The 13,767-nt window shown below is 42.0% G+C and overlaps 1 protein-coding gene across 1 annotated transcript; it reads right to left on the reverse strand.

Moving 5' to 3' along the window:
• Positions 1 to 2,241: 2,241 nt before the first annotated feature.
• kcnj12a (potassium inwardly rectifying channel subfamily J member 12a) lies at positions 2,242 to 10,453 on the reverse strand. Its single transcript, XM_061757329.1, has 2 exons — positions 10,241 to 10,453; positions 2,242 to 6,107 (listed from the first exon to the last, which is right to left on the reverse strand). Exon 2 carries the CDS (start codon positions 5,947 to 5,949, stop codon positions 4,639 to 4,641), a length of 1,311 nt encoding a protein of 436 aa, XP_061613313.1. The 5' UTR covers positions 5,950 to 6,107; positions 10,241 to 10,453; the 3' UTR covers positions 2,242 to 4,638.
• Between the last annotated feature and the right edge of the window lie 3,314 nt (positions 10,454 to 13,767).

The following is a 13,767-nucleotide window of genomic DNA, read 5'->3' on the forward strand; positions in this document are numbered from 1 at the left end:
TTGAAATTTTAAAATGCCATGGCTTTACAGCCTTGATCTGGCTCCAAGTCTTTGTTAGGTGTTGTTTTTCATAGTATTTGAGAAAAGACGTGTACGCGTCTGTGTGTGCAGGCCCCAGCTGGCTGTTCTCTGGGAGCCACAGAAGGGACAATCCCGTGAGATCCTGGTTCCAAACTTTGCTATTGCATAATTCAAATCAAATGGTGAGGTGTAAAATTCATATCCGTATGTCTTTTGTTTAACACTTTTTCTTTTGTTCTTTTCCTTACAAAGGAAAAAAAAAATGTTAGCATTTGTGTTAAAATATGTGATTTTGATAATGCTAGCGTGTAACCAAAAGGGTGAAACAAATGGCTCAGCTACAGTGCGTCCACCTCTGCTGAGATATTTCTCATGTACTGAACACAAACCACAGATTTAAACGTAGCAGTGTACGAGTCTGAGTATGGAGTGTACTCGAGTTGACCAACACAACACAGCACACCACACATGGCAGTATCTCCGTCGATAGTTGCGAGTCTCCTCCTCCAAACCATAGGTCTGACGTAGTACCAAGACTGACCTGTGAGAGGCAGCATGGCGTCACAGGGCATCCAAATTGCCTACAAAATTAAAAGCACACACAGTAGTAGTAGAAGAAGAAATAGAAGAAGCTAGGCTAACTGCTAGCTTATCTGGTAACTACAGTGTGTTCGGAAAGCCACTGTGCACTGACTTGTTTCAATATAGAATATATATGCGCTAGGGCTCCAATGATTAATTGAATAACTTGAATAATTCAATTACAAAAAAAGGTCGATGCAAAATCTCTGCCTCGAACATTGTTCCACACTGACTAATGTGAGTGCGGACGCACACACCACTCTGTCTTTAAATAAGTTGGCGGGATGGCAATGGGACAGGAGGATACAGTTCGTAAAAGAATGTCCAAAGGTGGGGATTATTACACACCTACAAAAAGATTTAAGTGCAACCTATTGGAAAAGCAGAAGTGGCTTACACAACAGCACAGCTACGAACGCTGACACAAGGTAACGTAAACATTGTTAGTTAATTTAATATAGCCTGCCACTACTTGTTAGAATTGTAGACACATAGACACGGCCACCGGTGCACTCTCAATCACTTTATTGAACAAAAGAAACTGTTATAAGCACATTCATACATAAGCTTGTATGGCCCACAACTGCCACCCAGTCAACACGCAGACTGGCTAACGGTTAGCCAGTTGACTGCTAGCTGCTAGCCTGAGCCAACAACAGCCAACTTTAACGCCACACACATTCAAAGTGTGTACGCCGCTTTAAAATGTAAATGAGCAATGGATTGGATATGTTCTCATTTTCATAACGTTTCTGAAAACCCCCGGAAGAACCCCAAAAAAAAAAAACCATTCTCTATTATCCATCTGGATCTCAGTTTCTGAGTAGTTTATCTCAACATGACCTTGATTGTCCGGAACTTCTCTGTGTCTAATCCTACTGTGATGCTACTATCATATCACACAGCGGCTATTAAAAGTCAGCTCATTTTCAAAGCTGAGTGTTCCTCAACAGCGATCTGAAAATCAGTTCTGTTTTTGTTGAGTTTGTGCTCATTAACGCTATTAATCCAGAAGGAATCTTCCCTTGTCGCTGTCCTCAAGTGTTACGTAAAGAAATTTAGCAGAAGGCCTCAACGTGGCTTGTGTGCGCCCATTGTGTTTCCGTGCTGAGACCTGATCTGAGCGCAGCCAGTGGCCAGCATGATAATCCTAAATCTGTCACTAGCTGTTCATGGGCAATTTAATCACCACGACCTGAATCATTTAAGAACAACCGATCCCATGCAAATAGTTTGGGATTATTTATGATTAATAAATAACGTGAAGAGTTACAGCTACGTCTGATCTATCCTGCGGAATACATGCACATGTAATAATCTGATATGTTGGACTGCCATAACAGAATTTGATGCTAAAAAAAGGGATTTGACTGACCCATTGATCTGATCAAATCCTCTTGTCAAGTTCAGTTTTGGCCAAAATGCCCGTGGCCCCTCTGCTTGCTTGTGTGTCATCGTGATTAATTGATGAACCTTCTTGAATAATTGGCCCAAGACCATGGAATCATTTGGCTGTGGTGACATGAATCTTGGTCTCATCTTGAAGCACCCTTCATGGTGATGTATTACCTTAGCAACCACTTCGACCGCTGATTAGTAGTTAGGCCTGGGTCTCAGAAACATACAAACAACAAACAATTATTTTTTCACTTTGTTTATTTAAATTACTTATGCGACTGAATGAAAATCAAAGACCCAGTAGACAATTCACTGGGCATAGGAAGACTTCTACAGAGGTCAAAGTTTTTTTTCCAATCATCCCTTTGAGAGAAATATCGCATTAAAATGCGCTAAATTGAACTTGAATCAAAAGATAAAGAAAAAAGACATTAAATCCACATTTCGGGCCAATAGTGATTCACTGTTGAATTCTGATAAAAACAGATACAAATGGATCATAAAGTGGATGAATGGATGGATGTATTCTATCAAAAAGAAATTTGCATAAAAAAATAAGATGCGTTACTCAGCCAATTCTGTAATGTTCCTATGCTATTACACTATGAGGTTTTCATATTTTTATTATCATTATATAAAACATCTGACAAAAAAAACACAAATCTGGGCTAATATCATTTGAAATGTTTGCGACACTTCACCTTATTTTAAACCACTAAATGTGTGTGATCAGGTGTCGAGAAACATCGGCATTTAAATCCTTCCCAGAAGGCAATGAGCTCTTGTTCTCTGAAAAATAGTCTTTGTATCATACTTCATGCTTTGGAAATAAAATAAAATAAAATCAACACGTGACCAATAAATGTCAGGAATCCAAGTAAGTGTACCCTATATGTAAGGGGTTTAAAGTGACAAGAAAATGAAAAGACAGACATTCTGACCAACGTGACAAACTTTTCATGGTCCTTTCCTGAGCTATCAATTTCCTGTTTCTTCCATACACATATCAAATATATTCTTCTGAAAGATTTTGCACCTTATTGCTTTACGCTCAAATGTAAGTCTACAATTAACATAACATATTAGTTATTGATAGCTACTTTCTAACGCTAGATGGATTTGTATTACCATTTTGTCTTTTTTTCCCCCTTTAATGGAACTTTATTTCAGTGATAGGAATATGTAAAAGTAAATGTTTTAGTTGATCAGGTTTCTTTCTACCTATGTTATTTCATGAATGTTCTTTTTGTAATGAATACATAGGAGCATACTGCATCTAAACTGTATCTAAACCGTCATTAATTTATTTAGTAATACCAATGTTTTTCGTATGCCGTTATGAAGTCATCAAAAAGAATACTTTATTATTCATTAATTTCAAAAGAAGCAGTGAAAAAATAAAGTCAAAGCTGTGCTTCAGTGTTTATTGCTTCCACCCAAGCTTTGCATCTTCTGTGTTACCCTATTGATCAAATCCAGTTGTCCATAGGATGTAATGTCATATGATCAAAACAAGAATTTGTAATTATTAATGTTGCATCTTTCTTGACCAGAAGCCACTCTCGGGCAAATAAATACATTTGGGTGTCTTCTAATATACTGTCTATACTAAGAAAATATTTGTTTCTAATTATTATGACTGACATGTGTGAGATATGTATGTAATAATTACATAATGTTGCTCAAACCATAATATCATATAATAATATACATTTTTTTTGAATCAAGTATTTTAAATATGATCTTCTCTATCCTATCCCCTGACATTGTGAACAATATGCATAGATTAGTTTTTGAAGAGCAAATAACAGAAAAGTTGTTTTGTTTTGTTTGTTGTTGTTTTAGTTGTTGTTAAACTTCTCCATTATATGAAAACAAATATATAATGTCTGATAGTATCATGAAACGCATTCATATTTTGTCTCACATATCAGGTTATGCTGAAAGTTAAATGACAAATGATAATGTATAAGGTGCTTGTTTTCATGGATTAACAGTTGAGAACCCCGTCATTGGGAAAAAGTGTGGGTGTTGAAATACCTACATCCCCTACTGGTACCATTACATGTTGCATTTGACTTGTGTAAGTTTTTTGTTGAACCCTTAGCAGTGCAAGTAATGTTGCCATCTCACATGAGAATAGTGATGTTCTCACTGACTTGTGAGCAGGGCTTTGATTATGGCTCATTGCATTTTCAATGTGCCACTGAACTCAAGTCCAGCAAATTATGCAAATAATAAGAATGTTGTGCTCAAGAACAGGTCGATGGGCCAAATTCTTCTTTTATAATAGGTGCTTTTAGAAATTGGGAGAACACACAAACAATTAAGAAATGTATTTACACCTTAAATTGGATGATGTCAATTTGTCATAGCGTAATAGTATTGTTAATACACACAAAGTGACCATGTGAAAAAGATTCAAGTTTCCATGAAGGAAGAAGGTCTTTCTCTAGACTTTTCCTTGATTGTAGACATTCCTCACCGCGATTTTCTAAGCTGCATACTCTTAGTTTGCAACATTCACTCCAGTTATGTCCCTTTTTCTCTCTCAGTCTCGCACAGTAGTCAATGTTTCCTGTGGCACTTTGCATTGTTCTGCATTTTTAGAGGAGAGCCTGGATCTAAAAGCAAGGGTCATATTTCTGACTCTCTCCGATAAGACCTTTGATCCAGAGTTCTGGTGGCCTGTAAGCGTTCAAACTCATGTCGGCTGTTCCGGTCTGGACTGAGGTTTGCCAGTACTCTACTCCCACCACCTACATCCTCCTCCTCCTCCTCCTCCTCGTCACGGTTTAAGAAAGCCAGCTCGTTTTCGTAGCAGAATGAGTTTGAACTCGGAACAAGGAATTTGTTCTCCAACATGTCCTTGGCACTGCATCGAGGGGTGGACGGCACCTCATAGGTTTTGTGAAAGTGAGCGTAATCCACCTTATAAAGGTTCTTCTCCTCAAACAAGACCGGCTCAAACCTGTGCCCCCAAAGGATCTCGGAAGCTAAGTAGGAACTGCGAGCCTGAGTGGTCATGGCCGTTGCTTCCACCATTCCCTCCAAGATGACGACAATCTCAAAGTCAGATGTCTCTAGATCCTGTTTGCTGACCCCAAAAAGGGGGCTCTCCTCATCTATTTCATGGAGAATAGTTATGGGTGAAACCAAGAAAATCCTGTCCAGGCCTTTGTCAAAGCCCACATTGATGTCTAATTGGTCGAGAGGAATATACTCCCCTTCATCGGTGATCCGAGGCTTGATGAGCTGTGCCCTCACGTGGGCCTCCACAATGTGGCTCTTGCGAAGGTTTCCAACCCGCCACATGAGACACAGTTTTCTATCTCGCATCGCAATGACAGCATTGTGGCTAAACAACAGTGTTTGTGCTCGCTTCTTAGGCCTTGCCATCTTGGCCATGATAGCACCAATCATGAAGCAGTCAATGATGCAGCCCACTATAGATTGGAACACCACCATGAAGACCGCTACGGGACATTCCTCAGTGACACATCGGTAGCCATAGCCTATCGTAGACTGTGTTTCAATGGAGAATAGAAAGGCAGCCACAAATCCATTGACTTGGAGGACACATGGGGTGAAGTTGTCATCTCCGGCTGGATTATCCAAATCCCCGTGCAGTAAGGCAATGATCCAAAATGCCAAACCAAAGGCCAGCCAAGAAACGACAAACACAAGAGTGAAGACCACCAGCATCCATCGCCAGCGAATATCCACGCATGTGGTGAATATGTCGGCCAAGTACCGCTGTGACTTGTCGTCCATGTTGGCAAACTGCACATTGCACTGGCCATTCTTTTTGACAAAGCGATTGCGACACTTGCGGCGCGTATGGATCTTGCCATTGCCAAAACCATTCATGCCATGCATGGTAGTGAGGCGGAGGGCCTCTTCCTCAGATGACACAATGCTGTAGCGGTTGATCCTTCCCACGCTCATGCTCCCGGCACCTCCGGCTGCAGGATCAGAGCAGAAAGGCTGGCCATGGAGTCGCAGCGTGTGATCGAGACCCCTCACAGCTTGATCACTTGGAAAGTTGCATTTCAGTAAGCCATGGACAGGAAGCTGGGAGGGATCCTTGTGCTGGAATCCAGGCCCTATAAGGAGGAGAAGGACGATATTTTCATTGTACTGACAATGCAGCATCCCTATGGAAAAGACCAAAAACCTATTCAACCACCCATGCCTTGGCTAATGCTTAAACTAGTCAAGCTCTGAAGGGCCTTGGGTGTGGTTCTCGCTGGCCAGATTCCCAGTCAATCGGAGTATTGACATATCAGCAACATTTTTATCAAACAATTCAGTTCAAGTCGTTTTCCATGGTTCAACCCTGATCATATTGTTTACACTGGAAGATGGCCGTAGCTGCGTTGGGCTTCAACCAATGTTATTGTAAACAGAAAAGTGGCAATTCTCTGTGAACCATTCATATTTGACCAAATTAAAATATCAGTTCATCTCCACCCTTAGAATCAGAGTTTTAAATGAGTTTTAAATGTTTATAAAGTCAGTTACTTCCCTTCACCGTAAATACCATGCATCAAAATGCAATTAAATGGAGCTGAATATGCTGTAGAATCGGTGCGAAGAGACGGAATAACAGCCACATAGCATTGCCAGTAATATTTTAGAAATTAAACGGGTTGGCAGCAGAAGTTGGCAAGGTTCTCAACTACCAGATGTGATTCAAAGACATCTGAGCGGTAATGAATTTGACAACAAGTGCTGGTGTCTAGTTAGGCATCACAAAAGTGTGACAGGCTGACATTTCTGTAGCCAAAAGTAAATGCGATGTCTATAAATTATTAGCTTTCACTTTGTCTTGGTTGCATTTATAGCCTATCAAGTGCATGCCATGCAGATGTGACACATCCAGCAGAAAAGCCTCCCTCTGTTCTTTTGTGGGCCAAATTGTCTATTGTCCTTTCAGCAGAGTACTTTTGTCAGGGAGTTGGGGCTGCTGTGCGTCTGTGCACACTACTATCTCCCAGTGGGCCTCTATGTGTGCCACTTATTCCGTGGACACGCAGTACCAGATGCTGCATGCGGGGATGTAGGGAGTGGGACTTTGTGTGACCCCAATGCGTACAACTTAGCGTATTAATCATTGTGGGAGGATGCAATTCATTTGTATCAGCCTCCCATGGTGCTTTGTTCCCTGGCCTGAATGGCATACTTGTTGTAATTATATTCTGGGCCTTTAGTTATTAAGAGTCATACCAGGTCAAAACATCCTCTACTACTGTATGTGTTGGAATGATAGCTGATTACCTGGACATCATGCAATATTTTGAGCCTCAGGTCAAGGGCTTCTACCCATGAGGGACCGGACTGTGGCCCCCTCTGGGGACAGACAGCTTTTATCGCCTGGCCACAGCCGCTCTGTGTTTGTCTGCCTGATTTGGGCCCTGAAGACTTGACAGATCACTCATGTGCACTTCTAAATCCCACATGCCCGGCTGCTTGGCCTTGAGTTGAAGTTGCCTGAATCTAGAGCCATATTACCTCATTCCCAGTCTCTCAAGAGGGACTTACTTACACCAATATCAGGTACTGTTGCAAAAACGAATTTGAATTTGAAAAGGTTACCATATCCCTCCCCCCAAAAAACACAGCCGAAAGTACCCAATGATCAGGTGACCATAATGACCGGTGACCTGAGCAGTCCTCAACTCTGTGAGCAGTCTCTCATAGTCATGCGGTGTCAGGTGTCCAGTGCGTTGGTTGAATGAAAGTAAAAACCCTCCAGGAGTCCTTGGAATCATTACATAAGTACTTCTCTCATCTCTACCAACGTACAGTAACACCCGTAGTGTTGACATTTTGTAAGCGTTTCAATCATTCAATGGATGCGATGCCAGATGTTGAACTTATTCTGTAGTATGAATGGAAACAGGTGGACACGGGTGGACACACACGCGCACGCACACACACGCGCACACACACAGGTTGCCATCTATTGGGTGACAATGTACTATAATTGTTCTGTCTGTCGCTATACATCTCTGGCATAGATAGATAAACAAAGACGTATTTGTAGTAACACTGGTGTGCAACAGCACCCTGGTTGGGAATCACTGACATATTTAAACTTCCTGGTCAAAATATTCATTATATCTGCACACCTAAGAGGTATATCATTAGCCTAGTAGCATAATTGCCTAAGTTATTTTATCTTACTGTCACAATACCAGCAACAACAAAATACAGTGGTTTATTGAGATACGAGTTTAAATCGTTCCGTGACCACGATGGTAACTCAAAACACAGATCTCAAATAATCTTTAATCTGTCATTAATCTAGTCCATCTTGAACATCTTGAAGTCGTTCTTTGAAGAATTTTTCTCTATCAGCCAAACTGCTGGTATAAAGTTATAAAGTAGAGTTGAGTTCACTGTACCAATGCTAAAAAAGGAGTTTTTTTCTTTATGGCTGATAGATTCTCAGTCATGTAGGTCATGGTAATCCACCAATGTTGAATCAAGGCAGCTGGATTGTTCTTGTTTGGTTTGTTGTGTTTTTCTTGTTTTACAAAAATGCTCAAATAGGATTTACCCAAACTAGTATATCAAACAAACTGCCTTTTCAAAGAGAATAATACTGACTTTTGACATTTCATTATATTCTTCATGTGGTAAGGACAATAAGGTGTCGGGTCTGCATATGTGGTATTAATAAATCATTTTTTTGGTCAGCTTTATGCACCTGTGCAAGTGAACATGCTACAGTGGCCCGCTGATTCATTTGGGAGGACTTTGTCAAATCATTTGGGCTGCATGTCATTGAGTCTGCTGAACCTGTTCTCAGGGGGCCTTGAGAGCGAGACCGCTGATTAGGAAGAACAGAATGCATAATTGGATGTGCACAACAATGTTGGGGATTTGGAGGATAATGAAGTGGCGTGGGAGCGGGCACTTGATGTGATGTGAAGACGAGTACGCTGGAAACTGAGCTGAGCCACTGCGATGGCTGCCCACCTCCCAAGGCCATTGTTGAAGGAAGAGCCCAGGCTCAGGTGTCATTGGATTTTCCTATAGCTCACTATGTGCAACTCATTCCTTCTCAAGTGATCTACAGGTGTTTTCTTATAGAAATCAACGCCACTCGCACATACGCTGTCTCCATGTCCAGGCCTAAACAGCTCACGATTTTGCATGTTTGTGAATCCATTTTGAGAGTATGTCTGACTCCTCTTCATCTCAGGTGGCTCCTGAGAGAGGTGCTCGTCAAAAGTGTGCATTTAGAACTGAGTCACCTTGTGTCATTGCAGCAGCTGTCAAATTGTGTGTTCTTCTTCTTGTTGTTGTTTCGCAAGCTGCACCTGTAGCTATTCTGCCATTTCAACACCTGATCATTCCCACATTTTAAAATCCCATCCATCTGATGAATCACCCCCACACGTGAAAAAAGTAAAAGGACCTCTTTGCAGGCTCGAAACCCTCTTTGGCCACTAAAAGTGAGTGGTGTGAACAAAAGCAGAGATGAAAAGCAGGATGAGGTCATGAAGCTGTCATGCCTGTGCCGCATTTCTGTATTCATCTGCTCCGTCCTCTCTCTGTAGGCTTTGTTTATGGAGTGATAGAAGAATATCCACACACAGCTCTCCGCTATTATACAAGTTTTTGTATTTAATCACTTGAAATAGTCCTCTTAGGGAGAGGAGTATCTCAAATGGCTCTGCTATCAACCTGTGGATTTATTGTTTAGCTTATTTGTTGGTTGTAAACCCAGTGATTTAGAGTGATTTATTTTGTTTCGATTTGTACTTTTTCGCACAGCTCCACAATCTATTGAAATCCAATACAACAGCTCCATCTAAAATTCTGAATTTCCAATGATAATAATGCTCAATTTTGATTTTAGATCGTCGGAGAGAATGCTCTTTAACAAATGTTTATTATGTGTCATGTAACTAAAGATTTGTTTTAAGTTGAACAATGGAACCCGCATAGCGAGGCGAGGCCTCACACAAAGCCTAACGCTCAATAACATCAGACAGGATATCATCAGTGCAGTCAATCTATATTGGCCTGACTTGAACGGTAGCAACTAGTTGTTGCGGATGACATTCATCTCTTATTAAATGGAAATTGAAATATGTAAGACGCTATAAAGTGCACCTGCAAAGCCACCATTCATAGACCAGGTGAAGTTCAGTTCATTTGATTACTTTACGCATACAGGTTTATAATCAATGGCTACAGGTTCGTAGTGAATTGTATTCCTTACCTTTATTTCGGCGTGTCTTCTCCCAGGCTGCATGCAGGACTAAAAGGTGCTGTCTTCTCTTCCGGCGTCAATGTCAGCCGAACTGAGACATCTCTGAACTGAGCTCTTCCGTTTTTTTGTTTCAGTCTAATTCCCAAACAAACCACCCCATCATCCTTTGCACCAGTAGGCACGAGCAGCCTTTACATTTCTTCATCCTTGCTGGGTCGGAAGGCAGCGAATCGGATGAGAAAATCCACTTCGACTCGGTCAATCTTGGATGGGGGTCGGGGGGGTGGTGGGGTTGGGGGGGGGGGGGGGGGGGGGGGGTGGACGAAAACACTAGAACCCCCCAAAAACGGACTTTTATATCCGTGTTTCTTCACAGTCAAATCCTTCATTTGCTCCAGTCATCTTCTGTGAGGTGGAGACAATCCTAAAATTGCACAAGAGTTCCTCACTGCTTATTAAGTGAACACCTCTCTCTATCAATCTTTGCAATCTGATCTCGTTGGACTGCCGCTCTCCCTCTCTTTCCATCACACTCTCCTTCCTCTCCTCCCTCCCTCGCTCCCTCTCTGTAGTGTCACAGAAGCTGCCATTTGCAGCCTACCTCTCTCTCCTTCTCTCTCGCCCCCCTTATTTCTCCGTTCCCCTCTCCGTACATGATGGCACTACCAGTTGACGGCAACTTGGTGCATCATTCAGAAAACGGAGGCTGACAATCCCTCCATTGTGTCGGATCACACGTGAATCCGAAAGTAAATAGAAGCCACATTATGAAGAAGCAAGGCTTTCTTTCTTTTCTTTTTTCTTTTTTTTTTTTTTTTTTTTAACAAAGACTTCCCACATCAAATTAAGAGTACAGACTTTGCTCTGCCCATCTGCTCTGCTTCTACTCATAGTTAAGTCCTGTTATCACACCTTTCTGGAAAAGAGCTTATTCACTGTCTCTCTTTGGGTGAAGCACGTGCCACGTGTAGCATTAGTTGTAATAGTTGGTCGTCTACTCCTCGTGTGTGCGGCGCACAGCAGAGTCAATATGGATGTATGCTGGAGGCAAATACGTCTCAGCGTAGAGTGACGCCTTTCACACTTGTCACCAGCTGGATTTGACCTCAAGATGTACAGTACATGTGTTTGTTTGTGAATATACTTGTAACACGCTGTTGCAAGTGTAAAAAGAAGTTCAGTACTGTTCGTAGTATGACATAAAAACAATAAAACACTTTGCCTTGACTTTGAAAACAAAAAATGTACATTAAGTGTACTTAATGTACATTTCTTGGGAGTGACAGGTCAAAATCTGCTATAAGAGACCATACAGTATACTTTTTTTTTTATTGATAGTAAAACCTTCAAATGCCCCTCCCACATGCTGTAAACACATTTAAACTGATTCAAATACACTTTAAAAAAAAAAAAAAAAACTGTGAATGTACAGGGTGTCGCTATACACTTCCCTTTTTCCCCATTCAATTTCAGCTATCATTTGGACAGATGTGAGGCCATCTGCCTTTGGCAGTTTTTGTAAGCGTTATATCGTTCCTGGCACCAAAACCTAGCGCCGTACTGACTTCAGCTTGTTGAACATCATAATCTTCCGCTTCAGTCAGTATGGGGAAAGGTGCATCTGCCTGAATACAGTTTTTGTTGATTTCCCTGCCATCGCGTAAATGCCTGCTGTAGGAGTTTGGCGTTTTCATCATTGGCGGTAATAGCAGGTCTTCCGCTGTATGGTGGGTCAAGAACAGATCCTGTTTCGAGAAACTTGACATGGATAGCGTAAATTATACCATGTGTTGAAACATTGTGTAATGCTTCTCAGACTTCAATCGCAGACAGAAAAACTTCTTGCCAGGCAGCAGTTTTGTAACGCTGCTCCAATGTCAATTGGCGCGCCACAGGCAAGGGAATGATACGCTTCCAAAAACTCCAAAGCCGAAGCTGCCAAATGCTGATGGCCTCACGTCTGTCCGAATGATACCTGAAACCAAATGGCAAAAAAAAAGAAGTGTGCTGTGACTTTTGGGACAGCCTGTATTTCAACACTAAAAAATGTGCAAGCATCAATAAAAATATCATTTGTTAACGGTTACCTCGGCTCCAGCGTTTAACCCCGCGTTGTACAAATGTGCATTAGCTTAGATTTCATCTCAATGGCCAGAAATGGACTCCTACACGGACCCCTCTTCCCTTGTGTACAGCACACTTACCAAGTGTGAGATGCTTCGAGGTGCAGAGGGCAAGTCATCAGTCAAACAGTGAGCGAGAGGACAGTGCGAGCGAAAGAAAGGGAGCGTGTTGAATGAGTGTGAGGTTTCTAAATCCAGCTCTGGTGGCTCAGCCTCAGCTTGATCACTAATGATTCATCAGTGTAGGAAACATCGTTTTTTGTTTTTTTTGTCTTCCTCCTTCTCTCTCACTTTGCGCGCTCTCCTCCTCTGATTTCAGACTCGTGCGGGGCGATTTGCAATAGCCTGTGTGTGATCATCACCCGGCCATTGTGTTTTGAGCCGAGGACATCAACTAATGGGAGCTCAAAGAGTCCCTTGAAAGCCGTGTCGGCAACAGGTATTGTACGGCTCTCGTAGGGCTTGGACGCTGTTGGCGCTGCGAGCGCGGAGGACAGTAGATCGCAAGGTCCACGCGTCCATACTCTGGACCTCGTTATGTAAGCGTCCCATATTCACAGGTGGCAGCTCCCATATGCATGTCTGTGTCTCAATGAAAGGGTTTTGCCTCCTACGGAGATGGCTAAGTGGGAATCACTGTCGCTACCATGGCTACAGGTATAAGACATTTTGACTATTTTCAGACCAATTAGAAGAGGTTCCCAATGGTTCTGGGGGCGGGGTGCTGGTCATATAGAGGCACTGGTTAAACGAAACCCATTCAAATCATGACTCCTTACATTGCGATTGTGGGTAGCTCCGAAACAGACATTTTCTGCAATTAGGTTTTTTTTTTTAAGGCCCTGTAAAATCTACTCAGAGATTTGTTTCTAGATACATTACAGATTTGAAGATAATTCCTGAAAACATTTGCAATGATTGAGAGCTACGTAATACTGAATCGTGGAGGTATAGCATGAAACTGTTTTTCACCATTTCATTATACATCAAGTGCCTCGTTCTTGTCAGAGTACATGCTGCTGATTGCAGACACAAATTGTATTGATCTAAGATTGTATGGATGCCTCCTTCCTTCCTTGCTGGTCAAATAGTTCGCTGAGCAGCCCAAATACGCTATTCTCTGAGTTCCATGTCTGTTTAGTTATTTTAGGGACTTTGGTGCTATTGCCGCTTGTTTCATTTTTCTGCGACTTTACTTGTCAGCGGGGATTAGGAATGTGATATCGTTGTACTCACACTGGCGAGAAAGTTGTGAAGCGGGCCTCTTGTTCTTGAGCCCAGCTGCTTGTTGATTAAATCTCCAACAAAACCCGGGAAGTCGTCTCGATACATTTTCACCGATGTTGAATAGAATTTCCCCCTTCAGATTCAGGACAGCGCTCACCTCATACAAGAAAGGCTTTGTCCTACACG

Source organism: Phyllopteryx taeniolatus, chromosome 19, assembly GCF_024500385.1.
Source record: "Phyllopteryx taeniolatus isolate TA_2022b chromosome 19, UOR_Ptae_1.2, whole genome shotgun sequence".
Taxonomy (NCBI): Eukaryota; Metazoa; Chordata; class Actinopteri; order Syngnathiformes; family Syngnathidae; genus Phyllopteryx; species Phyllopteryx taeniolatus.